This window comes from Tupaia chinensis, unplaced genomic scaffold, assembly GCF_000334495.1.
Source record: "Tupaia chinensis unplaced genomic scaffold, TupChi_1.0 Scaffold000001_1, whole genome shotgun sequence".
Taxonomy (NCBI): Eukaryota; Metazoa; Chordata; class Mammalia; order Scandentia; family Tupaiidae; genus Tupaia; species Tupaia belangeri.
This window is the reverse complement of record NW_006159427.1, coordinates 5,128,424-5,154,452: the sequence shown is the minus strand read 5'-3', so window position 1 is coordinate 5,154,452 and position 26,029 is coordinate 5,128,424. Positions and strand designations below refer to the sequence as shown.

At 40.0% G+C, this 26,029-nt stretch overlaps 2 protein-coding genes across 2 annotated transcripts in view; one reads left to right on the top strand and one right to left on the bottom strand.

Moving 5' to 3' along the window:
- The window catches only part of YME1L1 (YME1 like 1 ATPase), a 43,010-nt gene extending 18,133 nt beyond the window's left edge, over positions 1-24,877 (bottom strand). The window contains exons 1-8 of the mRNA XM_006139748.3: positions 24,642-24,877; positions 19,108-19,239; positions 14,049-14,211; positions 11,591-11,689; positions 9,757-9,866; positions 7,542-7,692; positions 7,062-7,145; positions 2,167-2,249 (exon numbers count right to left, since the gene is read on the bottom strand). Of these exons, the coding sequence (XP_006139810.1) occupies positions 2,167-2,249; positions 7,062-7,145; positions 7,542-7,692; positions 9,757-9,866; positions 11,591-11,689; positions 14,049-14,211; positions 19,108-19,239; positions 24,642-24,674 (855 nt within the window). The 5' untranslated portion in view covers positions 24,675-24,877. The remainder of the gene's footprint in view (positions 1-2,166; positions 2,250-7,061; positions 7,146-7,541; positions 7,693-9,756; positions 9,867-11,590; positions 11,690-14,048; positions 14,212-19,107; positions 19,240-24,641) is intronic.
- LOC102486489 (cytochrome c oxidase subunit 6B1-like) lies at positions 3,146-3,977 on the top strand. The gene has a single exon (XM_014586846.2). It carries the CDS (start codon positions 3,536-3,538, stop codon positions 3,794-3,796), a length of 261 nt encoding a protein of 86 aa, XP_014442332.1. The 5' UTR covers positions 3,146-3,535; the 3' UTR covers positions 3,797-3,977.
- Positions 24,878-26,029: the final 1,152 nt, after the last annotated feature.

Sequence of the window (26,029 nt, the reverse complement as noted above, 5' to 3'; positions counted from 1 at the left end):
AAAGCAAATAAATAATTACTTAAGAAAAAAAAGATTATGTAAACATACCAGTCACACTATTCTCACTCAATTTTAAGTGAAATTATAAGTTTCCTTGGCTAAAAGTTTTTCAATCTCCATTTTCTTAGAGTAAACATCAAAGTCTTTAATAACGGTTTATAAGACACAATATAGTCTAGACCTATAAGTTTCATCTCCCACTATGTTTACTCACTCCAGTCAATACTAAAGTGGCATTTTCACTGTTCAACAATTAAGTCAGGCACGATATTGTGTCTCTCATTATTATTATAGCAAATTAAAATAATAATAAAAATAATTTTAAAAAATAAAACTGCAACAGCTCTCACAGAGCTACTAATCCTCCATCCTGTTCCACTTTTACCCCATAATAATTTTTTAAAAGAATTATTTTATTAAATTTTATTTACTTATTTATTTATTTTAATTTGACCAGAGAGGGACAGCGAGAGTGAATGTGAAAGAGAGAGAGAGAAAATGAGAAAGCAAGCCACCAGGTTTAAGATTTGAACGTGGTCGGCCATGTGGGAGTCCAGCGCCCTTAATGACCACATATGGCCCCACATAACACTTTTATTACTTTTTAACACATTGTGCTATCTTTTTTTTTAGAACTATTTATTTAATTTTATTTATTCATTATTTTATTTGACCAGAGAGATACAGAGAGAGAGAGAGAGAGAAAGTGAGAAAGCATGCCAACAGGTTCGGGACTCGAATGTGGTCATCAATGTGGGAGTGTCCAGCGCCTTAACCACCGCGCCACCTGCTGGTCCCCATTGTGCTATTTTCTAATACACCATTTCAATGTGCAAGTCCTACTTTTGAATTTAAATTCCATGTGGTCAGGAAAATATTTTTTCTTATTTTGGCACCTTAAGTAAGGCTTGAGTTAGTAGACACTACTAAATATTTGTTAAACAAATTTATTAATAGACTATAAGACAGTATATATTCACTTGATTGACTCAAGAGATACTTTAATATATCTTAGATACTGGAGTTACAAAGATCAGTAAGAGGGGCTGGTGCCACAGCCTTGTGACAGAATGCTGGTTCCCACATGCATGCCCAAAATCCTAACAAGATGGAGAAGTTGAGGAGAAGGGATTGCAGTATGACTACATCCCATTGGAGGATGCTTTCCCTCTTTCTCTTTCTGTCTCTGGTAAGTGCACACATGTTCTGATAATTAAGAAAAAATAAGGGCCAGCAGGTGTCATGAATGCTCAAGTGCTGGATCCCACATGGTCTATTTTGTGGTTCAAATTCCGGTCTTGGAAGCCTAAAAAGTCACACTAGATGCATGTGCACATGTGCTCAAAAACCTGAGAGGAGACTGGAGTAGGAGAGAGCATTGTGGTCACTCCCGGGAGGTGATTTCTCACTGTCCCTCTTCTCTTTGTCTCTCTCTGGCGAGTGTAAGCACCCATCTATAGCAAAAGTAAAGGAAGATTAATGAGAGGGCCAGCTGAAGAAGTATCATTTATTGTCTGCTATATGACAAGCACATAATTATCTGTGACAATCTAAAGCAATTAGTTCAAATCCACATAGTCACTAAGTCTAAAAATATTTATATAACAGTGACCCATTACCAAAATACTATGCTCCATGAGCTGGAACCACATGGGGGGCCCACGTTTAATTCCCAGTCCAACCTAAAGGCTGGGTGCAGTGGCATGTACCTATAATCCCTGTGGAAGTAGAAGTAGGATTGTGAGCTCAAGGCTGGCCTAGGCAACAGAGTGAGACCCTGTGTGAAAATAGCCAGGCGTGCTGGTGTACTTCTGTAGTCCTAGCTACTTGGGAGACTAAGGCAGAGCAATCACAATAGTGAGAGACTGTCATTAAAAAAAAAAAAAAAAAAAAAAAAGGAAAGAATTTGAAGCCCTAGTTTGTTTCAACTTGAAGTCCATATTCATTCTGGTAAACCATGATGCTCCTTCACAAATCAATACTAAGGTCCATCATGAAACAAAATTGCTTTTGGAGTAAATGACAATAGCAAAATATTGAAGCTTCTATTATTTTACTTTTGGATATAATTTTACTTATTTCAAAATAATCTTCAGAAAATATTGACCATATAAATAATACCATTTAGACAACATATGAGAAGGCAAAAAAACCTTTTTAGCTTACTCCTTTAACGTGCTCAAAGGTGACATTTTTCATCTGGACAGGATCCACTGCAGAATCAAGCCCTGTTGTAGTCCGGAAGCGAACTAAAAGGGAGAAAATAAATGATTATTTTGGTAGATTAATAAAATTCTAACTATCTTAATTTTTAGAGGCAAGAAATGAAAACTCAGAAAAAATTAAATGTGTGAGAAACCTAAACCAGAGAGGAATGAAAACCAGTTCTAGGGACCAGCAGTTAGCATAATGGCTATGTCACTGGACTCCCATGTAGTCGACCGTGGTTCACATCCCAGACCCAGTAGCTTAAAATCACGTCGGGCATGTGTGCGTGTGTGCCCAAGATCCCGAGAGGAGAATGGAGAAGGGACTGCAGCATGGCCATCCCCCCTGGGGGGTGATTTCTCGCTTTCTGTCTCTCTGTCTCTCTCTCTGTCTTTCTGGCAAGCACACATGCCCTACAGCAAACAAAAAAAGAAAATCAGTTCTGGATTTCTAGGTAATGTTCAAACAAGGAAATGATTCACATTAAAAAGACATGTTTGGGGAACCAGCAGTTAGCATAATGGCTATGTCGCTGGACTCCCACGAAGTCGACCGCGGTTCACGTCCCGGACCTGGTGGCTTAAAACTCACGCCGGGCACGTGTGCGTGCGTGCCCAAGATCCCGAGAGGAGAATGGAGGAGAAGGGATTGCGGCATGACCATCCCCCCTGGGGGGTGATTTCTCGCTTTCTGTCTCTATGTCTCTCTCTGTCTGTCTGGCGAGCGCACACGCCCTATAGTGAAAACCTCTCAAAAAAAAAAAAAAAAAAAAGATATGTTTGTACTTTCCAGTTAAAGTCAAGAATTATTTTTCTCTTCTTCTTTTAATACTCAGTGAATAATTACTATGAATAATTATTCTTTTATTGCTAAATGGCACATGTGCTTATTAGAGAAAAAGAAAGCACCCCCAATGGGGAATGGTCATGCCACAACTTTTTTCCTCCATTTCTCTATCCCATTAGGATTTGGGGTTCACTTGCACACGCACATGGCCAGCAAGCTTTTCGAGCCACAGAAACTGATATTTGAATTGGAGTCAGCCATGTGACTTCTGGCTTCCCAGGGACAGAGCTTAGCTGCTGCACAGTGGGACAGAAATCTTACATCGATGGATCTCAAAATTTTCTGTACATAAAAGACACTTAAGAAATGTGTCAAAATAAGGGTATTCAGAGGTCAACAGGTAGCATGGTTAAGGTGCTATATTCCCACATGACTGACCAGGTTTGAGCCCCAGACCCAGCAGTTTGAAAATCATGCCAGATTGGCCAAGGGTCACACTGAACTGCAAGCTGTTTCAGGAGCGTCTTTAGAAGTTAGCACCATGGCAGAAGACATCATGACCAAAATCCAGAACTATAAGACTGTCCCTTTTTACAACTGCTTCCCCAACCAGAACCAGACCAGGAACTGTTGGCAGGACTACCTGGTCTTCCACCGCTGCGATAAGACAATGACTACTAAAGGAGGTGACATCTCTGCGTGCAAGTGGTACCAGTGTGAAAACAAGTCCCTCTGCCCCATATCACGGGTTTCAACCTGGGAGGACTGCTGGGCAGAAGGCACGTTTCCTGGGAAGATCTGAAGTGGCTTCAGTCCACCTTTCCTCTGCCCTCTGTCCTTCTACCAGGTGGTAAAATGGGATCAGGATACACAGTGATCCCTAACCTGGGGCTCTGAATCATGACTTAACTAATAATAAAAGTTCATTGGAAAAAAAAAAGGAAAAAGAAAGAAAGAAATGCTGGGTGCATGTGTATGCATGCCCAAATCCTAAGAGGAACAACTGGAGAAGGGATTCTGATGTGGCCATTTTCCCTGGGTAGGGGGTGATTTCTCACTGACCCTCTCGGTCTCTCTCTGGTAAGTGCAAGCAACCTACGGCAAAAATCTAATAAAAGACTGTATGCAAACCATGGCACAGACTTATGATTTGTAGATTTGAATATAGGCCTAGGGGAGTTTGCATTTTTTAAATTTTTTTATTTAAAATTTTTATTTTAGGGACCAGCAGTTGGCATAATGGCTATGTCACTAGATTCCCATGTAGTCGACCGTGGTTTGAGTCCCAGACCCAGGGGCTTAAACGCACGCTGGGCATGTGGGCATGCGTGCCCAAGATTCCGAGAGGAGAATGGAGGAGAAGGGACTGCAGCGTGGCCATCCCCCCCTGGGGGGGTGAGTTCTCACTTTCTGTCTCTCTGTCTTTCAGGTGAGCACACGCGCCCTATAGCAAAAACCTCTCCCCCCCAAAAATTCATTTTTTCCTATTTTAAATTTGTACATGATTAGTCATGTGGGATAAAGCTGCCTTAACAACCACACCATTGGCTGGCCCAAGTTCGCACTTTTTTTTCAGACAGGTTTTTTGCTATAGGGCGTGTGCGCTTGCCAGAAAGACAGAGACAGAAAGCGAGAAATCACCCCCCAGAGGGGATGGCCATGCCACAATCCCTTCTCCATTCTCTCGGGATCTTGGGCACACATGCGCATGCGCCCGGCGTGAGTGTAAGCAGCCAGGTCCAGGACTGGAACTGCGATCGACTACATGGGAGTCCAGCAACATAGACATTATGCTAACTGATGGTCCCCCAAGTTTGCACTTTTTTTTTTGGAGAGGTTTTTGCTATAGGGCCCGTGTGCTCACCAGACAGATAGTGAGAGACATAGAGATAGAAAGTAAGAAATCACCCCCCGGTGGGGGATGGCCACACCGCAATCCCTTCTCCTCCATTCTCCTCTCAGGATCTCGGGCATGTGCACACACGCACCGGGCGTGAGTATAAGTCACTGGGTCTGGGACTCAAACTGCGGTCGGCTACATGAGAGTCCAGTGACATAGCCATTACGCTAACTGCTGGTCCCCCAAGTTTGCACTTTTAACAAGCACCTTTAAATATCTGGATACAATTGATCACATTTAGATCCTGCCTTAAAGCTGGCATAAAAAACTAGCACACACCATAAAAAACAAAGTAAGGATAACATTATTTCTCTCTACACATAGCTCTCCTCCTCCTCCAACTGTTGCTTGTCCTCGAATGAATTATAAGTAATTACATCATTAAGTATAAGACAGAAAAGGTTTGCTAGGAGAGTAAACTATTTGAGAACAACTTAGGAGAAACTATTATAAGGTTTTCTTGAATCTACTCCAGTCGGGTCAGAAGTTCCAAAGTAGAGTAGTCATAAATAAGTAAACTGAGCAATTTCTAATTTCCTCACAAAATGTCCAAATAATTGCCATTAAGACTGATTGAGGCTGGTATCCACTTTCCGAGCCTGACTACTCCTACTTCTCAAGACTACACTTGTATTTTCATTTTCCCGTTTTGTACTTTCATTTTACTCTGTTATAAAGTTTTGTTGTTCTACTATACAACTGTCTCTTGGCTGAATTCCTTCTTGCAAGGAGAACTGAGGACTCCGTGCTAACATAAAGGTGCATACTGAAGTTTACATTATAGTTTATAACAAAATAGAAATGACATTCTATGAATTACAAATTCACAATGGGGAAATGGAACAATAAAAAAATACTCAATAGGGGCCAGTAGATGGTGCACTGGTTATGTTGCTAGGCTCTCACTTGGCCAACTGCAGTTCAAGTCCTGGACCCAGTGGTTTGAGACTCACACCGGGCACATGTGCATGTGTGCCCAAGATCCCAGGAGGAGAATGGAGGAGAAGGGATTATGGTATAGCCATCTCCCCAGGAGAGTGATTTCTCACTTTCCCTCTCACTGTCTCTCTCTCTCTCCAGCCGAGTGCACGTTCCCTAAGGCAAAAACCTCTACCACAAAAATAAAAATATTAAATAAACACCCTCAATAAATCTTAAAGGAGAATAGAGAGATAAAACAGATAGATATTTAGAAGCAAAAAAAAAGATAAAAATTTAAAAGCAAAAAATGAGTAGACAAAAATACAGGATCTAAGTAAAATATTCAATGCATCAGGAACATACAAACTGGAGGAGTGAATGTAAAACAGTAATTCCAGAAGAGACATTAATAGTTTCAGTCCACTAAGAATTTTTTTTTAAGGATATAGATCCTTCATAAGGAGAGTAGAGAACTAAGGGTGGGGTGGTTCTATGGCTCAGGGGTAATGCATCCATTAAAGAAGCCATTATGATGTGGGCACCCTAGTTTACACTCCCTGCCCTGTCACCTCAACATGCCACGCATGAGCATGAGTGCCCAAGATCTGACCAGCTGGAGGACTAGAGGAAGGATATCATAGCACGACCAGACCCTGTGGACGGTGCTCATATATCTATCCCTGTATGTCTCTCTCACTTTCACACATGTGTGCATGTGTTCTATCTTGAATTTTTTTCAAATGCATACAGAAAAGAGGAACATAAGATAAAAATTGTATGGCAGTTGAAAACATAATTGGAACCAATGGAATCTAACATTATTACTTCATTTTATACAGGCAAACAAAACAATATAGTACTCATGTAATTTTGGCAGCTTGCTTTCTCACTTCCCTTCTCTCTCTGTCTCTGGTCAAACTGAAAAATAATACATGAAACTAAATAATTCTTTTAAAATAAAGTTCAATTCATTAGTTTAGCTTTGAACAGAAGACTATTTCGCTTTGTATTGCTATTATTATTATTTATATTACAAAGTTCTCCCATTTACTTTTAAAATTGTAAGGGGACAGGCATCATTTCCTAAAAATCTAGGAAACTAACCACTACTAGGAATGAAAGGCCTAGATCCTAAAACTATAAACATTAATGTTTTCATTCACTATGTCTTAGATAAACCAACCACAAAGGGAACAAGACTTCAAGGAATAAAATAGTGAGTCAAATAAATAAAAAGAAACATTACCAGATAAAAATGGGTTTTTTAAGAGTCCATAAATGCCAAACAGCAGCAGAACAAAGAGAATCAGGCGAGTTCGCCTGAGGGAATCTGGAAGAGAAAGAAAGGAGAAAGCCTTAATCAAATGCCATTGATGAGATAGGAAAGCTCAATGAAACGCAAACAGGTTATTATTGATATACTTCATGACATGGAATTTGGGGATCTGGCATTTTTCTGCACAATTGCCATGTTTCCCCCTTCACCCTGCTACCAAAGCCTTCATGAAGCCACACACATTTCTACCCTTGACTTTCGTTTCTCTGTTGAGAAAGTGGAACTCCCAGCAGTTAACTCCATTTCCACACAGCTTAAGTCTCAATACAGTGGAATATAACCACTGGAAAGGTAGATGATTTTAGAAGTTATTTATAAAACCTTAAATGCTGAACTATGGCTTCCTTTCCATTTTTCTTTTCAAATATGGATAATATCAAATCAACTCACCATTAGTTTTTTGTGTCAGTGCTTGAGCTTTCAGAAAACCCTCTGCAAAACCAGTTTTAAATGCATCTTGGTGAGCTTCAGGTATATTTTTGGTTTTCATGAGCTTGTCCAAACTCTCAACTTCTGACCCTCTGTCCCGCAAAAGAAACCCCTACATACATAAAGGGTATATCAGCATTGGTTGACTACATAGATAATAACATTCTCTAGCAATATTGTGATTACCTACAGAAAAATTCACTGAAATTCTGGGATTTTATTTTTATTCTCAATGTGAAGAACAAAATTTAGACTCAATAATAAATTACATAATCAATGACTAAGAAACTAACACTAGATCCTAAGCTTGCATTAATCAATTAATAACATAAAGTGACATTGCTATTTAAGAGCTTTAAACCCTTGATGTTCATATCCCTTTCTCTCTATTAGAGGATAAAACCTCATTAATTTATTCAATGTTTATTAAGCAACTTTTACATACTCACCCTGAAGATATAAAGCTAAAGCACTGATTAGAAAGTTTTCAATCAATTGGGGAAAGATCCATAAATAACTTAAGTTTTAAAATCATTTTGATGTTATGTAAGAAGTACTAAGTAAGCTGATAAAATGCTACCTAAGGAAGACAGGAAAGGCCTTATAGAGAATGGGATTTCTCAAAAAACACCATGAGCAATCTGACAAAGGTATGACGCAATAGCAATCTTAGGTACAATCTTAGGCGTCAAGACTTAAATTCCCAGAGGAAGATAGGGGAACCAAGCAGCTGGCATACTGAAAGAAAACCAGAGAACAGAAAAATGGCACATAGAGGCCAAATGATTAAATGTTCTGTGTACCAGGTTGACTTAGTTAATAAAGAACAGTAATACAATTAGGTCATCATTTTATAAAAAAACTGGTTGGTGGCAGCTTAGAAATCAGACTGAAGGTAGAAAAACTAAAGGCCATGAGAGTAATCTAGGCAAGAAATGTTTATAGCTTATCTATGACAGTTGAATTGAGAATGAAGAAAGAGATAAAAGAAAAAGTTAGGGGGCCAAATTTTGGGACAGTGGTGGGGCATGAAATCCTGCAAGGCTGACCCATGTAGCAGAGGTCTCACCTCATGTTTGCTTAGTCTGCATGTGCTGGGAGAGGATCAGGGCCTTGCTAGGGGTACAGTCTCTCTTTTTGCTAGTGGAAATTAGATAAGTTTTTTGAAAGAAATATTTATATTTATGTATGAATGTATGTATTTATTTTTAAAAATTTGCTTTTGGGCATGTGCACTCACCAAAGAGAGACAGAGGGGGGAAGAGGAAAGAAAGCAAGCTGTCAGGTCTGGGACTCAAACCACAGTCGGTCATGTGGGAGTCCAGTGTTTTAACCACCATGTCACCTGCTGGCCCCAGGAAAATTAGATAATTTAAAAAAAAAAAATGTTTACAAAGTTGGACCAAGATTACTTTAGTGATTAATGGATGGGGGAGGTAAGAAAGGATGCATTTAGGCTGATCACCACGCTTCAGTTTGGATGGATGCTACCCAACAATATAAACAAAAAAGCAGAAATAGGTTGCTAGAAGTCAGAGGGAGATGTTTAATAAGCAATTAATGTGCGGTGCTCAGAAAAGTATTCACTATGATTGCCTACATTAATCCTTTGTCTTAAGTGGTAAAAAGAGATAATTTATCAGGCAACAAAAGAAATCAGATACTAAAGGTCCTTGTTTTTACCCCACCCTACGAGAGGGAGGGAGAGGCACAGGGAAAGGCAGAGAGACAGAGATAGATATCTTTGACAGATTCTGTTGATTTTTTTTTAAATAATTTTTATTTAAATTTATTTATTTATTTTAATTTTGACCAGAGAGGGACAGAGTGAGAAAGTAAGAGAGAGGGAAAGAAAGGAAGCAAGCCACGAGGTCTGAGACTCAAACCATGGTCGGCCATGTGGGAATCCAGCGCCCTTAACCACTATGCCACCTATGGCTCCCAGATTCTCAGTGTTTAGCAGTCTTCCTGCTCCAGGCTGTCCAGCTAGGATCACAGGTGCACACCACCATACCCAGCCTATTCAGGCTATCTCGGAAACTAAACGTGGGCCTCCCATGTGCCTTCCAGGCTCCAAAGTGGTGGTGGGACCTGTGAGCCACTGCAGATGTGCCTTTGTATCTTTAATAACTGAAAATTATCATTCTTTGTAACATTAAAATAAAGGTCTAATTACCTTCACAAATGATGGCGCAATATTCTGTGTTTCCGCTAATCTCTCAGAGGTGGATTGTAGACGTCGTGTCCTTGATTTCAAAGTTTTAAAGCCCCGAGACTGTATGAAAACTGAATAAAAACAGCACCATTTATTTTCATTATAAATGTTACCCCAAAAAAAGGAAACTGTCTAAGATTCTAAATTCTGACATCATACCTGTGTATCCTATTACTTGAGATAATTTGTTTTGTCAGACACTTCAACATTATTTAATTTTTTTTCTATCATACTTCTTTCAAACAGAACATTAAAAATTCTATTTATTCCATTTTGATGGGGGAAAAAGTAACTACAGAAGTCAGGAAATTTTATGATATAATTTAGAACACAGCCTAGAAAATCTGATATCATGACCCTTTCCTAAAAATAGCCAAATCATTAAATTGTATAGATAAAATCTACATAGCTAACTTTATACTTATTCTTGGAGATTACAAATGTTTAAAAAAGTAAAATAGTATCAAATAAAAGTCTGTCACTTAATTCCCTACATCCCTATTCCATTTCTCAGAAATAACAGCTATTAACTTTCTTTTTTTTTTTTTTTTTTGGCTATGGAGCACAAGCCCTCACTGAAGAGAAACAGAAAGAAACAGAGAGTGAGAAATCATCCCCCAGAGTAGGGGGCAATGCAATCACTTCTCCATTATCTTCTTAGGATTTGGGGCATGTGGGATCCAGGACATTAACCACCATGCCATCTACAGGCCCTCCAGAAGTAGCCATTGTTAACAATCCCATGACTACCCTTCAGTGCGCACACATGTTCTTTCCATAAAAATTAATCTACAATGGAACCAGCAGATGGCATAATGATTACGTCACTGGACTCCCACGTAGTCAACCGTGATTCAAGTTCTGGATTCAGCAAGCTTAAAACTCACACCAGGAGCATGTGCATGTGTGCCCAAAATCCCAAGAGGAGAATGGAAGAGAAGGAACTGTCGCATGGCCATCCCCCGGGAGAGGATTTCTCACTTTCTGTGTCTGTCTATCTCTTTCTGGGGAAAAAAAAATCTACAAATAGTATGCAAATTTTTACGACTGTATTTTTTTTTCTTTTTTCTTTATTAAATTTAATTTGACCAGAGAGAGAAAGAGTGAGAGTGAGAGAGTGAAAAAGCAAGCCACCAGGTCCAGGACTCATACCACAATGGGCCATGTGGGAGTCCAGCATTCTTAACCACCATGCCACTTGACAGTCCCTATAATTGTATTCTTTCACATAACAATATATCATAAATATTTTTCAGAATAAGACAGTGCATTCAGTTTAACAGCCATCTAATACTTTTCCAATCATCGGAGTAAAATAATTTATTCAACCATGTCCCTATTACAGACATCATTTTTTCCTTCCTTTTTATTGCTACAAATAATACTGTAGCATTCTTGCACATATATCCTTTTGTGCATATAGACTGAATTCCTAAAAGTGAAAATGTGAGGGTTACATTTTGATACTAAAGAACTGCCTTATAAGAAGGCTGTTATCAGGTTATGTGCCTACCAATGAATTATGAGTATCATCTTCTTTTCACTGTTTACTACAGCAACCATCCCATAGCTCACTCTTACTGACTCTGAGTTTAAGGTATTTTCCCAAGTTCTAAAGGAAATAAAAGTACTCACCTCTTTCAGTTAATTTTTTAAAAATTAATCTCTCAAAAAAAATTAATCTCTCATAAATAATCATAGGTACCATTAAGAAAAACTTTCAGAAAAAAAAATTCAGAATACATTAAATATATACATTTTTTTTCTCAAAATAAACACAGTTGTCATTTCATACCTGGCCAGTACTGAAGATCTGAACAAATGCTTTGAAGAGTTCTTGGGTGTTGTCTGTACAAGCAAGAGGAACGTAAAGTACTAAACATATCTAAGTAACCTGGAAGGAGATTACAAAGAATAAATTTTCTATTGCCAAACCAAGAATACAAAAATCATATAAAATAATTATTTTATTTAACATTATGAAAACCACAATATGAGTTTTACGTTTTAGCTGTCCATGATATGACACTGCTCCTATCAAAATATCTAAAGTGCTGGTAATCTAATCATTTTAAATTATCAGTTGTTACCTATCACTCATTGCTAAGATTACCTTTCTTATCTGGTATATGAATATAGCTGCCAATTAAACTAAATTCAAATCGAGAAAAATAAGGGCTAGCAGATGACACAGTAGTTACATTACTTGCACATAGCCGACCATGGTTTGAGTCCCAGACCCTGTGGCTTGAAAATCGCACCAGTCGTGTGTGCATGTATGCCCAATCCTGAGAGAAGAATGGAGGAGAAGGGATTATGGCCATCTGCTGGGGCAGGGGGTGATTTCTCACTTTCTCTCTCACTGTCTCTGTTTCTCTCTGTGGTAAATATGCACACCTAAGGAAAAAAACCTCTTAAAAACACCAAAAAAAAATGTTTTAAATATATATGGACATACGGTTAGGCTAAAATCACTTTTAAGTCCATAAAGAGGTAAGATATTGCCATTTCAGGACCAGCAGCTAGCATAATGGCTATGTCTCTGGACTCCCATGTAGTCGACCGTGGTTCGAGTCCTAGACCCGTTGGCTTAAAACTCATGCCGGGCATGTGTGTGTGTGTGTTTGTGTGTATGTGTGCCCAAGATCCCGAGAAGAGAATGGAGGAGAAGGGATTGCAGCATGGCCATCCCCCTAGGGGGTGATTTCTTGCTTTCTGTCTCTCTGTCTCTGCCTCTCTGTCTGTCTGTCTGGTGAGTGCATACGCCCTATAGCAAAAAAAAAAAAAAAAATTGCCATTTCTTCAAATTAATTTCAAAGTTCTAATGATACGATTCAGGATGACCATCTCTAATCCCAAATTCAAAATGATCCCAAATCCAAAACTTATACAGTGTTGACATGCTGCCACCAAATGGGAAATTCCATTAACACAGTGTCATATGCCACCTCATATGACAGGTTACAGTAAACACATCCAATACAAAAATACTGTATAAAATAACTTTCAGGATATGTCTATAAGGTGTGTATTTAATATAACGTGTATAATTTTGTGTTTAGACTTGGAATCCCACCCCCAAAGTGTCTCGTTTTATATATGTGTGTGTGTGTGCATGTATATAGATAGATATATGCATATGCAAATACTGCAAAATCTGAAAGAACCTGAAATCTGAAACCCTTGTACTCTTAAGAATTTCAGATGAGGGACAATCAACCTGTAAAACATTGCAAAACCACAGCTGCTATTCTCTTTCTCAAAGCTACCACAGTCAGTGGATATGGAGAAAGGTCCTTTATGGCTGTAAGCCATGAACGCTGCACTGATCCTTTCTAATTCCTACTCTTGACTAATGTGTCCCATCCTACTTTACACCCAAGATCTCAAGAAAAAGTCTGGCAGTAGCAACAGTAGAAACAAACAGTAGTTATCATCTACCTTAAAAAAAATTTTTAATATCAAGTTAAGAAACTCCTTTCTATATTTCTCATACCTCTGCCTATCTAAACATAGCAGACAGCTATTAATATGAGGATCTAAAGTAAATGTTAATATGTAGATGAGAAGAACAATAGACATAATATGAACTACACAAATTTTACTCTATTAAACACTATGTACTGAATCACCAGAAAAGTCATGACTGATTTTTTTCTATGCAAAAATGTGTCAAACTTTTCCAATGACTCCATGTCAAGCACTGCAGGCCAGGTAACTTAGAGTGAATGAGACAATAAAATTGAAGCTTTTTTTTATTTTTTTAAAAAAAGAGATGCTTGCCATAGGGTGTTGTGTACTAACTGGAGACACAGAGAGAGACAGGAAAAAAATGTGAGATACCCCTCAGGGGGAGTAGCCACACCAGAATCTCTTTTCCATTCTCCAATCGGGATTTTAGGGACGCACATGCACCCAGTGTGAGTTTCAAGTTGCCAGGTCCAGGACTCAAACCACAGTCAACCATGTGGGAGTCCAGCACCTTAACCACCATAACACCAGCTGGTCCCAAATTGAAGCATATTGTTAGTGTAAGCCCCCAAGCACAAAAATGTTCTATTTTCTTTTTCATGCCCTTATATTTTTGTAACTCTTCTGTATATCTAGTATTATTCCAGTATAAAAAATTACAAAGCACAATTTAGGGAAGAACCTGGCCCATAGTAAATGCTAATAAGATGGTATCTATTACAATTATTACTAGTACTATGATAGCCTATTTTAATTGAAATTTTAAAAATGTATCAACATACCATATTTATTTTCAAAGAAGGACTGTGCAGACACATGAGATGTATGCCAATGGGAAGAAATGTTTTTGCCTTTACAAAATCCAGGAAGTAGATTTTCTACCAGTCGATCAATCTGTCCAATTTTTAATTCAGATAATCCAAGGTCCCTCAAGTTAAGTACAGGCTGTAAAAGATTAAGTCAACTAAGTAAACACTAATATTATCATAATATCGAACATACATAGTACTTATTATCAGTTGAAATAGTGTAAGATTTAAAAAATCTAACAAGTACATTAATATTAAAAATAAACTGATGCACATATCAGTTTTATTTTTATTGAGATCAGTCATGTGAGTTTTTATAATACAAAACTTAAAAAATTATAGGGTGTAGCAGGTGGCATGGTGATTAAAGTGCTGAATTCCACGTGGTTGATGGCAGGTTGGTCCCAGAACCAGTGGCTTGAAAGTCATGCCAGACACATATGTATCTCCCAGAAGGGATGACCACAATGGAATCCCTTCTCCATTCTTCTCTCAGTATTTTGAATACACATGCAAATGAGCTTGAAATGCTTTTGAAACCACCGAGTCAGGGAGCTGAACCATGCAGTGGCTTTAGTCAGCCCAGGACCATGGACATGTGAGCCCCACATATTCAGGTGTCCAGATATGAACTCAGGACCTCCGTAGGTTAGTTTCACAGTGTTATGCTTTACTTACATGCCACTGTTGGGTCCCTGCCTATATTTTTTAGAGTCTTATTTTCTTCTTATTGGCCAATCCTTTGCTATTCCAATACCCTAAAAAAATTTTAATATTAAACTAAAAATGGTAATTACATATTTTTTTTTGAGAGGTTTTTGCTTTAGGGCACATGTGTTCACCAGAAAGACAGAAAGATAGAGAGACAGCAAAAAAATCATCCCCCAGAGGGGATGGCCACGCCACAATCCCTTCTCCTCCTCTCTCCTCTCGGGATCTTGGGCACGCACGCACACGCGCCTGGCATGAGTTTAAGCCACCGGGTCCAGGACTCGAACTGCAGTCGACTACATGGGAGTCCAGCGACAGAGCCATTATTCTAACTGCTGGTACCGATAATTAGATTTTTATACAGAACTTTTGCTATTCAAATGACTTTGTAGTTTCTCTCTCCTGATTGGACCCAGACTAAGATAATGAAGCCATTGTATGACCAATTATACTGGAATCTGGGGGAATATCTGTTTTAAGCATCTTAAATTTGAGTTGCAGCTTCTTAGCAGCAAGAATCACTGAGGATGAACCTCTGAAATGTTACAGATACTTTAGGGTTGGAGATATACTTGGGATTTGTCAAGACAATAATGTAACCTGAGAGAATATAAAGAATAAAAATTAGATTAAGGAGAAATGCACAATAAACCCAATACTGAAATGTATACCAGTTTTTAAAAGCTAGCAAAACAGAAAATAACTGTCACCAAAGTGTTATCACAGAACTCAAGGGAATATTTTGAAATTAGTGAATTTTCAGCAAGGTCAATGCAAAGGATAGGTTGAAAGACGTACATTTTTTTCAAAGGTCCTGTATTTAACACAAAGAAAATCACCACTGATATTGGAAGCTAGTCTATAAAATTGTAAAAGCCAAATTACATTGGGATATAACATGAATTCAAAGTCTTTCAAGTACAGATGTAAGTTCAAGATACGCTTTCAAGAATTCTGAAAGCAAAAGGAAAGAAAAAGTCAGTTGCCTGAAGGAAGCTGAAAGGGAAATTTTATTTTATTTTTTTTCCTGCTGTTTGCATTTCAGAGAACATGTTTAGATGAGCAAGACTTGATGAAAAAAATAAAGCCACCAAGTATCTGAAGGATGTCACTTTGCAGAAGCAGTGTGTGCCATTTCATCATTACAATGGTGGAATTGGTAGATGTGCCCAGGCCAAACACTGGGGCTGGACACAAGGTCAATGTCCCAAAAAGAGTGCTGAATTCTTGCTGCACATGCGTAAAAATGCAGAGAGTGGGGTTGGCAGGTGGCATGGTGGTTAAGGGCACTGGACTCCCACATGACCAATTGCAGTTTGAGTCCCAGACCTGGTAGCTTGTTTTCTCATCTTCTTTCACTCTCTCCCTCTCTCACTCTGTCCCTCTCTGGTCAAATTTAAATAAATAAGTAAGTAAATAAATAAATAAAGTTAAATAAAATAATTTTTTAAAAAATGTAAAGAGTAATGCTGAACTCAAGGGGTTAGATGTGGATTATCTGGTCGTTGAATATAGTCGCATGAACAAGGCACCCAAGATACGCTGTAGTACTTACAGAGCTCAGGGGCAGATTAACCTATAACTGAGCTCCCCTCGCCACATTGAGATGATCCTCACTGAAAAGGAGCAAACTGTTCCTAAACTGGAAGAGGGAGTTGCACAAAAGACAAAGATATCCCAGAAGAAACTGAAGACACAAGAATTTATGCATGGGAGTAAAGTCAGCATTAAATAATGCAGATAAAAGTAAAAAATTAAAAATAAATAAAAAAAATGTTCTTTAAGAATAATGACAAACTTTGTGATATAATAAAGAATACCTACTAACGATAAACAGAAGGACTAATGAGTATATATTAGAGGTTAATGACACCAATTGAGGGTTTAACACCATTAGTCTTCTTTTTAAATGTACACATTTTTAAAGAATTACTTATTTAACTTTACAATATTTGTTATTATTACTACTTTACTATTTAATTTGCTACAAGGCATATGTGTTCACCTGAGAGAGATAGACAGAGAGCAAGAGCGAGGGAGCAAGCGAGAGAAAGCAAGCTGCCAAGTCCAGGACTCGAACTGTTGTCGGCCACGTGAGAGTCCAGTACCCCAACCGCCACGCAACCTGCTGGCCCCAACACCATTAGTCTTAAACTGAACACTAGCTTCTAGAGTTTAGTTACTTTTCAAAGCCCCAAAAATGTACTTCACTATCAACTCAGCAATTTCACTTGATGAAAAATCAAAGGTTTAGCAACAAGAATAGTAACAAGTGTTGTTTATAGCAACAAAAATAATTAGAAATTATACCTGAAATGGCATATTACATAATGAATTGAAATCAGTATATACAGCATAATTCAATCATATTAAAAAATACAAGAAAGATAGGAAACATAAATACAAAACGTTAACAGCATTATCTCTGAAGGACAGAATCAGTGATGAATTTTATTTCTTCGGAAGCATCAACATTAATATCTTCAAAAATTCCTAAGAGGGACATAACTTTATTGCATGTAGCAATTTTGAGATAGTGTTTTCCCCAGTAAGGCTCCCTTGTACTATAATCTGAAAGATGTCAGGACAGTAAAAAGACAATGGATTGTTAAGACGAGCAGATGGCATAATGGCTATGTCGCTGGACTCCCACATAACTGACAGCAGTTCAAGTCCGGACCCAGTGGTTTAAACCTCATGTGGTGCCCATGTGTGTGCCTACCCAAAATCCCGGGAGGCAAATGGAAAGAAAGGGATTGTGGCATGGCCATCCCCCTGGAGGGTGATTTCTCACCTTCTGTCTCTCCAGCAAGCACATGTGCCCTACAACAAAAATATCTCAGAAGAGAAACAAAAAAAGACAATGGAATGTCTGTAAAAGAGGAAATAGAAACTGGGCAAATACTATAAAAGGAGTAAAACAAAATTTTCATTTATTAAAATGTTATTCTTGGGACCAGCAGATAGCGTGGTGGTTAAGGCACTGGACACTCCCACATGACCAACCAGGGTTCAAGTACTGAATCTGGTGGCTTGCTTTCTCACTTCCTCTCTCTCTCTCTCAACCTCTGTCTCTCTCTGGTCAAAATAAAAAAAAAAAAAAAATGAATGAATAAATAAAAATAAAATAAATAATTTTAAAAAAGAATTATTAATAAAACAAAATGTTATTCTCAAGCCACAGGGTCTAGGACTTGAAACACAGTCAGCCATGTGGGCACCCAAGGATGTAACCACTAAGCCATCTACAGGCCCCTTAGCCCCTTAAAATATTATTCTAGGGAACCAGCAGTTAGCGTAATGGCTATGTCGCTGGACTCCCATGTAGTCGACCGTGGTTCGAGTCCCGGACCCAGTGGCTTAAAACTCATGCCGGGCGCGTGTGCATGCGTGCCCAAGATACCGAGAGGAGAATGGAGGAGAAGGGATTGCGGCGTGACCATCCCCCCTGGGGGTGATTTCTCGCTTTCTGTCTCTCTGTCTCTCTCTGTCTGTCTGGCGAGCGCACGCACCCTATAGCAAAAATCTCTCAAAAAAAAAAAAAAAAAAAAAGAAAATATTATTTTAAGACTGATCCTTCAACACCCCTCCCCCCAAGAAAACTTTTCCAACTCCCCTTATACTGTCCTTTGCCATAGCTATGGTTATCAGGACCAAGAACAGAAGTTATTTATGGGTTAAAGAGGACTTGGAAAAACTTAAAGAGGACTTGAAAAACTTAACTACAGATATCTTTTCTATGAAAAATGTACTCTGAGCTTGTAAACAACTATCTTATTAATAAATGTTATAAAAATAAAAGGTTTTAGATTTGTAATTCCCTATATTCTAGGCATCACTGATTTCATAATTATATGAATATTAAAAGTACAGTTTCCTACTTTAAACAGTTCATATTCAAGTACCTATATTCTAATTGTTCAAGGGAGTAGATGGTAACTTCTTCCCATTCTATCTTCCTTGAGACTTGGAGGTAATTATGGTCAGTTACCTATCGGTACACTGTTACAGCTGGAGGAATATAAAAGACGGACTAGTTATCACAGAAGTAGTAAGGTAGAGGTAAATACCATTATGCTGCCATATGAAAATACAAAAAAATTAAATCACCAAATAAAATAAAGTAATTTTTGGATATGTACAAAAAAAGTTAGAATCAGATACTGTTAATTACAAAGGAGATTAAGCTGAAGCCTGAAATCATCTTGCTACAAATGCCTAAAGACATTTAATAACTATAATTAAAACTCACTATCTAAATAAATAAATTCATAAAACTTACTGTATCAAAAAGGTTTTCCCACACGACTAAATCTATTACCTCATTACTGGGAGCCTCATGCTCAGGAACTACATCTCGATGCTGGTTTTGAGAAACCGATGTACTGACAGAAATAGATGTGTTTTTTGGTGAATGAAAGGCATTGATGAGATGACTCAAAGGAACCGTAACCTAGAAAAGGAGGGAAAGTTAAAATTAAAATGTATTAAGTTCATTTAAAAATATAAATTATAGAGGTCGGAGCAGGTGGCGTGGTGGTTAAGGCACTGGACACTCCCACGTGGCCAACTGTGCGGTTTGAGTCACGGATGCAGCAGCTTGAAAAACACACCAGGCACATGTGCATGCATGCCCAAAATCCAAGGAAAATGAAGGGATTGTGGTATATCAAGTCCCCCAGGGGGGAATTGTTCACTTTTTCTGTCTTTGGCCAGCACCTGCCCACTATGGCAAAAATCTAAAATAAGTGAATACACACACATGTACACTAAATAAATGTAAAAATCAGAAACAATCTTTTTTCCTTGTCAAGATTTGAAATTTGTTAAAAGTTAAACATATGATACATATAAAAACTACATCTTAAAATTTTTAAGTACTCAGATTTGGATTTGCTTCCTACATAGAGTAACAGCAGACATCAAGGTTCTAACAACCCTTTTAGCTGGGCTCTTTATTACCTGCCCGAGTGTATCTCCTCCTAAACTCCCGTTCAGTCACTTTGCTCCATCCACACTGACCTCCTAGCTGTTTATGGAACACACACAGCAGGGTCTCGACACAAGATGCTTGCGTTGCTATTTATGCTCTCTTGTCTAGTTAGCAATATACTGCAACTTGCTCTAGCTCTCCCTTCAGTTCTTTGCTCAAAAATCTTAACTCGGGGGAGACAGCAGGTGGTGTAGTGGTTAAGACACTGGACTTAGGGTTTGAGTTCTGGACCTGGCAGCTTGAAGCACACCAAGTGCATGTGTATGAGTGCCCAAAATCCCAAGAAGAGGATGGAGAAGGGACTGTAGCATGGCTATCACACGCACGCACGCACATACACACACACACACACACACACACACACACTCTGGGGGGAAGTGGTGATTTCTCTGTTTGTCTCTCCAGTGAGCACACAGACCCTATAGCAAAAATACCCCTCAAAAAAAATTTGTAACTCAGAAAATCTGACTTAAAATTTCCTGATAAAAGATTTATTTTAGGGACCAGCAGTTAGCATAATGGCTATGTCGCTGGACTCCCATGTAGTCGACCGCAGTTTGCGTCCAGTACTGGGTGGCTTAAACTCATGCCGGGCGCGTGTGTGTGCACGCCCAAGACCCCGAGAGGAGAATGTAGGAGAAGGGACTGCGACGTGGCCATCCCCCCTGGGGGGTGATTTCTCGCTTTCTCTCTGTCTCTGTCTGGCGAGCGCACACGCCCTATAGCAAAAACCTCTCCAAAAAAAAAAAGATTTATTTTATTATTGATACAGAAAAAAGATCACGGGACAAACAGATGGCATAATGGCTATGTCGTTGGACTTCCACGTAGTCGACCGCGGTTTGAGTTCCAGACCCGGTAGCTTAAACTCATGCCGGGCATGTGTGCGTGCATGCCCAAGATCCCGAGAGAAGGGAGGAGAAGAGATTGAGGCATGGTGGTGATTTCGTGCTTTCTGTCTTTCTGTCTGTCTATTTCTTTCTGGTGAATACACGTGCCCTATAGCAAAAACCTCTCCCCCTCCCTCCCAAAAAAACAAATCGTATATATTTATTACATAAACAAAGCAAACTGGGTCCAATCTCTGTATGCCAGACTGCAGAGCTGGAAGCCACATGCTGACTGTGGTTCAAATCTCTGGACTAGCAGGTGCTCTGGTAGTTAAGGAGCTGGATTCCCATATGAGCAACTGCAGTTTGAGTCCCAGATCTGGCAGCTTGCTTTCTCACTTTCCCTTTCTCTCTCTCTCTGGTCAAGTTAAAAAATAATAATAAATAAATAAAATAAATACTGACACACATGCTCCCTGGCTGAGATAGCACAAAATATACTGGGCACATGTGCAAGTACCTAGGGTCTTGACAGCTGGAGGATTACAGAAAGGGGACTGTATCATGACTGAGTCACGTTGAGGGTGCTTCTCTCTCTCTCTGACACACATGCTCTATCATGAATAATAAAATAAATAAAACATAAAACTCTTTTTTAAAGTATGCATGCCCATGTTTGTGCAGAGAAAAAGTATGGAAAATATACTCTAACATGTGAATCTCTAGGTAATAAGACTATTAGATAATCTTCATTTTTTCATTTATATTTTATTTTCAACATTGTCAACAAAGAGCATGTATTATTTTTATTTTTGTTTACTTATTTACTTACTTACTTCCTGAGAGGAAAGACAGGCACCCCAACAGCCTTCATGCCAAGATCTACCTCCACTCTCCCAGTGTCAGGATCACAGGCAAGGATGTGCCTGGTCTGATCAGGAAGGTCACAGGACAAAAATCCAGAACCTTTCTCATGTGGATGTAGTTGCATTATTACTGCACCACCACTTGGCCTCAGTATGTATTAAAGCCAGAAAAAAAAAATTCCTTTAAAACTACTGGAACCAAATTACTTGAAGATATACATGATCTACTTCTCTAAAAAGGCTTACTTTAGTTATATCTCATCTCACTCAGAAAAGGATTTAAATTAAGGTTGATCTCTTCTCAGTGGGAAAAAAAAAACTCATTTTCTGTGTTTTATTTTTTTTACCACTTAAATTCAAAGGTATTGACCAATCAAGCAATAAGGAATTCTAAATGTGGTAACCATCCTTCAAAGCATAAACTACTTGCACAAGGTTCCTCTATTTGAGTCCAGTTTAAGATCGCCTAGAGCACACAAAATCTCTTCACCATCTCATCAACATCACATACCACTAATTCTCCACTCAGTTCACCTAAAACTAGTGCTTCCTGGTAAGTTATAACAAGCTGCTCAAGCAATGCTGGATCCATATGGAAGATTATGGGTTTAATACCCAGTGAACCTCTACAGACTGCTGGATACAGCCATTATCCTGAATATCTTGGAAGGCTGGGGGTGAATGTCAAAGTGTTGAGGGTGTTTGTGCATGTCTCTCTCACTCTCAGAAAAAAAGAAATTAATTTAGTGGGGCCGGCAGGTGGTGTGGTGGTTAAGGGGGCTGGACTCCCACATGGTCAACTCCAGTTCGAGTCCCAGACCTGGCACCTTGCTTTTTCACTTTTCCTCCCTCCCCCTATCTGGTCAAAGTAAAAATAAAAAAAGTTAAAAAAAACAATCTTTTTTTTTTTTTTTTTGAGAGGTTTTTGCTATAGGGCACATGTGCTCACCAGAAAGACAGAGAGAGACAGACACAGAAAGCAAAAAAGCTCCCCCCAAGAGCGATGGCCACACCGCAATCCCATCTCCTCCATTCTCTTCTCGGGATCCTGGGCAGGCACGCACACACACCCGGCACACATGCCTCCAGCATGAGTTTAAGCCACGGGGTCCGGGACTTGAACTATGATCAACTACATGGGAGTACAGCAACATAGCCATTACCCAACTGCTGGTGCAAATAAAACAATCCTTTAAAAAAAAAAAAAAAAAAGAAATGAAATGAACTACGTGCATCCAGTTTAACAAACTAGAAGCATCTCTCTCCATCATCTATCTTTTTTTTCCCCTAAGGTTTTGTCTACAGGGCACATGCTCTGTCCAGAGAGAGAGTGGAAGGAATCACTCCTGAGGGAGGATGGCCACACAGCAATCCACTCTCCTCCTGGAATTCTGGACATCACACACACACACACACACACACACACACACACACACACGATATCGTGCTCAGTGTGATTTTTCAAGCCGCCAGATCTGGGACTTGAACCACAGTCGGCTATGTGGGAGTCCAGTGCCTTAATCACCACACCACTTCCTGGCACCTTATCTCTTATATTTTGATCTCATGAAATCCTATTCTTTCTTCAAAATGAATTTCATCCCTTCCTTTCCATGACCATTGCCACCACTTTAACTGGGCAATATCCCTCTCCTGGATAAGTGCAATAGATTCCTTTGTGGTAACACTTTCCACTCTTGCCCTCTCATATCTACACAGTAAGAAGCCACAGTGATCATCTCTTAAAAATTAAAATCTGATCAGTTTTAAAATCGTCAATGGTTCCCAATACACTTAAAATTAAATCCTCAACTTTAGCTCTCTCTTCAGTTTGTCTCAAAGGTCTCTCCAACCTCATCTCTGCCATTATAGCCTTGAGGCACTGTGCTCTAGCCACACTAGCCTTACCTTTGTTCCTCCAAGTGGCCACCCTCTTTCCTATCTCAGAACCTACAGATAGTTGATTTTTTTGTTTTTGTTTTAATTTGCTACAGGACAAGTGTGTGCTCTCAGGAGAGACCTTCAAATAGTTTTCTGTCTGGTATACCTGTTCACTTTTTTATCTGGCTAACTCAGACTCATCTTTACTACTTACTACTCAGCTGACCTCATTAAGACAACATTCCACATTTGCTTCCTAACCAGATACATAACTGATGCCCAATAAATAACCACTTCAGTTCCCATTATTCACCCAGTACTAAGGAAGAAAAAGAAAAGAGAGAAAAAAGGTTGCATATTCACATACTTAAATCAAGAGGCTAAGGGTGTCAATCAAAAAAACTGTTTTAACCTGAATGTTCTCAAATATCATTTATTTCCAAAACTGTCAGAATTCTTTAAAAAAATTAAAATATTATCATCAAAAACAAGTTTTTGAAATGAACCAAGCACAAAACATGACCACAGGCGATTACTTCTGTTTATGCTGGAAGGTAATAATCAAAACCACTCTTTTAAAAAAACTATTACGATGTTATCATAAATGAACCAAGCAAAAACATGACCACAAATGATTATCCCTGATGTTCGTGCTGGAAGGTAATCATCAAAATCCCTTGGAATCCTTTTTTCTTAACTCCACAGAAACATGAAAAAACAAAAATATGGAAATTCGGCTGAATCAAAATTTAACGCTTACCACTTAATGACTCGAAAATACATAGTTTCGGGGGAAAAAAATCCACGCTTGGTTATTCAATTTATTATAGCATGCTTCAGTTAAATTCCATTTATAAAGAAAAAAAAACTATGGGATGTAGTTGTGAATACTAAAGCCTCTGGAGAGCCAGAAGGATATAAAGGGAACATTATCTACTCCCTTTACACCTACCACGGAGACCTCCCTCCTGCCTCTACCCAGAATGCCAGACACTCAACAAAGCCTGATGGATTCTCTACCAGAAATTCCACGCCATCACTTCGATCAGCCAAGGTCTCCATCACGTACACGTCACGCTTTTGCCCCCAACAGCTTCACTGTCAGCACTTTAAGTCTCAGGTCTGGCTCTCAGGATTGTCCCCTGATCCACTCATCACTCCCCGGAATTGCGTCGGGTTAGTAGCTTCTCTCTTAAGGACCCACCTCAGAAACTGCTTCTACAAACCCAACTAATAAACACCCTCCGACAGGGCCAGAGAAAAATGTTCTGAATGCCGGTCTCACCTGGGGTTGCACCGTGCTAGACAGGGAAAACATCTCCAGGCCCTCAGCGACCTCGCCCGCCTGCCGAAACTGTGCCTCCGTCCACGGCCCGGCGGGGAGGCGCTGGGCCCTTTCCCTTTTGTCTCCTCTTCTCTTTCTCCCTTCTCTAGACCCCAACTCCTCCCAGAGACGGAAAATGGCCTCTCCTTCCTACAGCTGCAGCAACGACAATCTGCCCCGGAAGGCAAGTCGCCAACGCAACAATACTTCCGGGGCATGTGGACCGACCCAGCGTCAGAGTTCTACCTTTTCCGAGGCCGACGTTCCTGTGGCGGCCGGTCGATGGCCACAAACAATAAACTCCTCGAAACTCTCTAGTTGTTGACTTTATGCTTAAGAGGGGGAATGCCATTCAACCTCTTAGACCTCCTACAGCTTCCTTATCAGATCTCACTGTCTTGTTCCGACTGGGCCTTGAGCCCTAAGGGCTCTTGTTAAATACAGTGCTTTTTATCTCCCTTGCAAAAAATCGAAAATCCTTCCTGTTTTCTTCTCAATCTGTTTCAGTCAGGCCAAGTACATACTCCGAAAATGTCATAGAACAAAGCGATCCATTCCCTTCCTGCTCATCCGGTTTCTCCACATTCTTTGACTCCACTAGCTTCCAACCCTCTAATCTGGCCATTGCTCTTCTGAACAATCCGAACGGGTCCTGTATTCCCCGCGAGGGTGGGAGGTCGTGAACGGTGCGGGATGGGGGAATTACAGTAATTACATCACGTCTGGACAGGGAAGGCTCTCACCAGCCTCGTACGGAGGCCAGGAGAGATTTCGAAGCCACAAGTGCCGGTGGCCCTTTACCTAACTAGCGAAGAACACTTTACACCTCCCGGTTCATTACAAGCGACGTCAGCGGGCCGTGGTGACCGCCCCGGAAGTCTGCGGAGGGATAGAGACGAGCCCAGAGCTTCCGACCTCCAGCCCATTGGTTCCTTCGGCGTCTAAAAGGGGCGGTGACGGGGCAGGGCTGCAGACTCGGCGAGGCGCCGCGGTGACGTCACGGCGGACGCGCGGCGGGCGGCGTGGGCGGAGCCTCACTTTGAACCTACTTGGCGGGACTGCGGGTGGGGCGAGGCCCTGCGCGGCTGGCCCGGTGCAGCTTCGGTCTGCGCTGCTCCGAGATGGAGCCCACTGCGGAGAGCGAGGAGGGTGGAGGCGCGGCGACAGGAGAGTGCGTGAATCGGTTCCCGGTGCCAAGACCGCCCTCCATTGAGGAATTCAGCATAGTGAAGCCCATTAGCCGCGGCGCCTTCGGGAAAGTGTATCTGGGGCAGAAAGGCGGCAAGTTGTATGCGGTGAAGGTAGGAAGTCAAGAAGAAAAAGAACGGGAAAGAGACCGGCCCTTGTGA

Bases quoted from the DNA above. Each gene is read 5' to 3' on its own strand.
- LOC102486489 (XM_014586846.2), top strand. From the start codon at position 3,536: ATGGCAGAAGACATCATGACCAAAATCCAGAACTATAAGACTGTCCCT.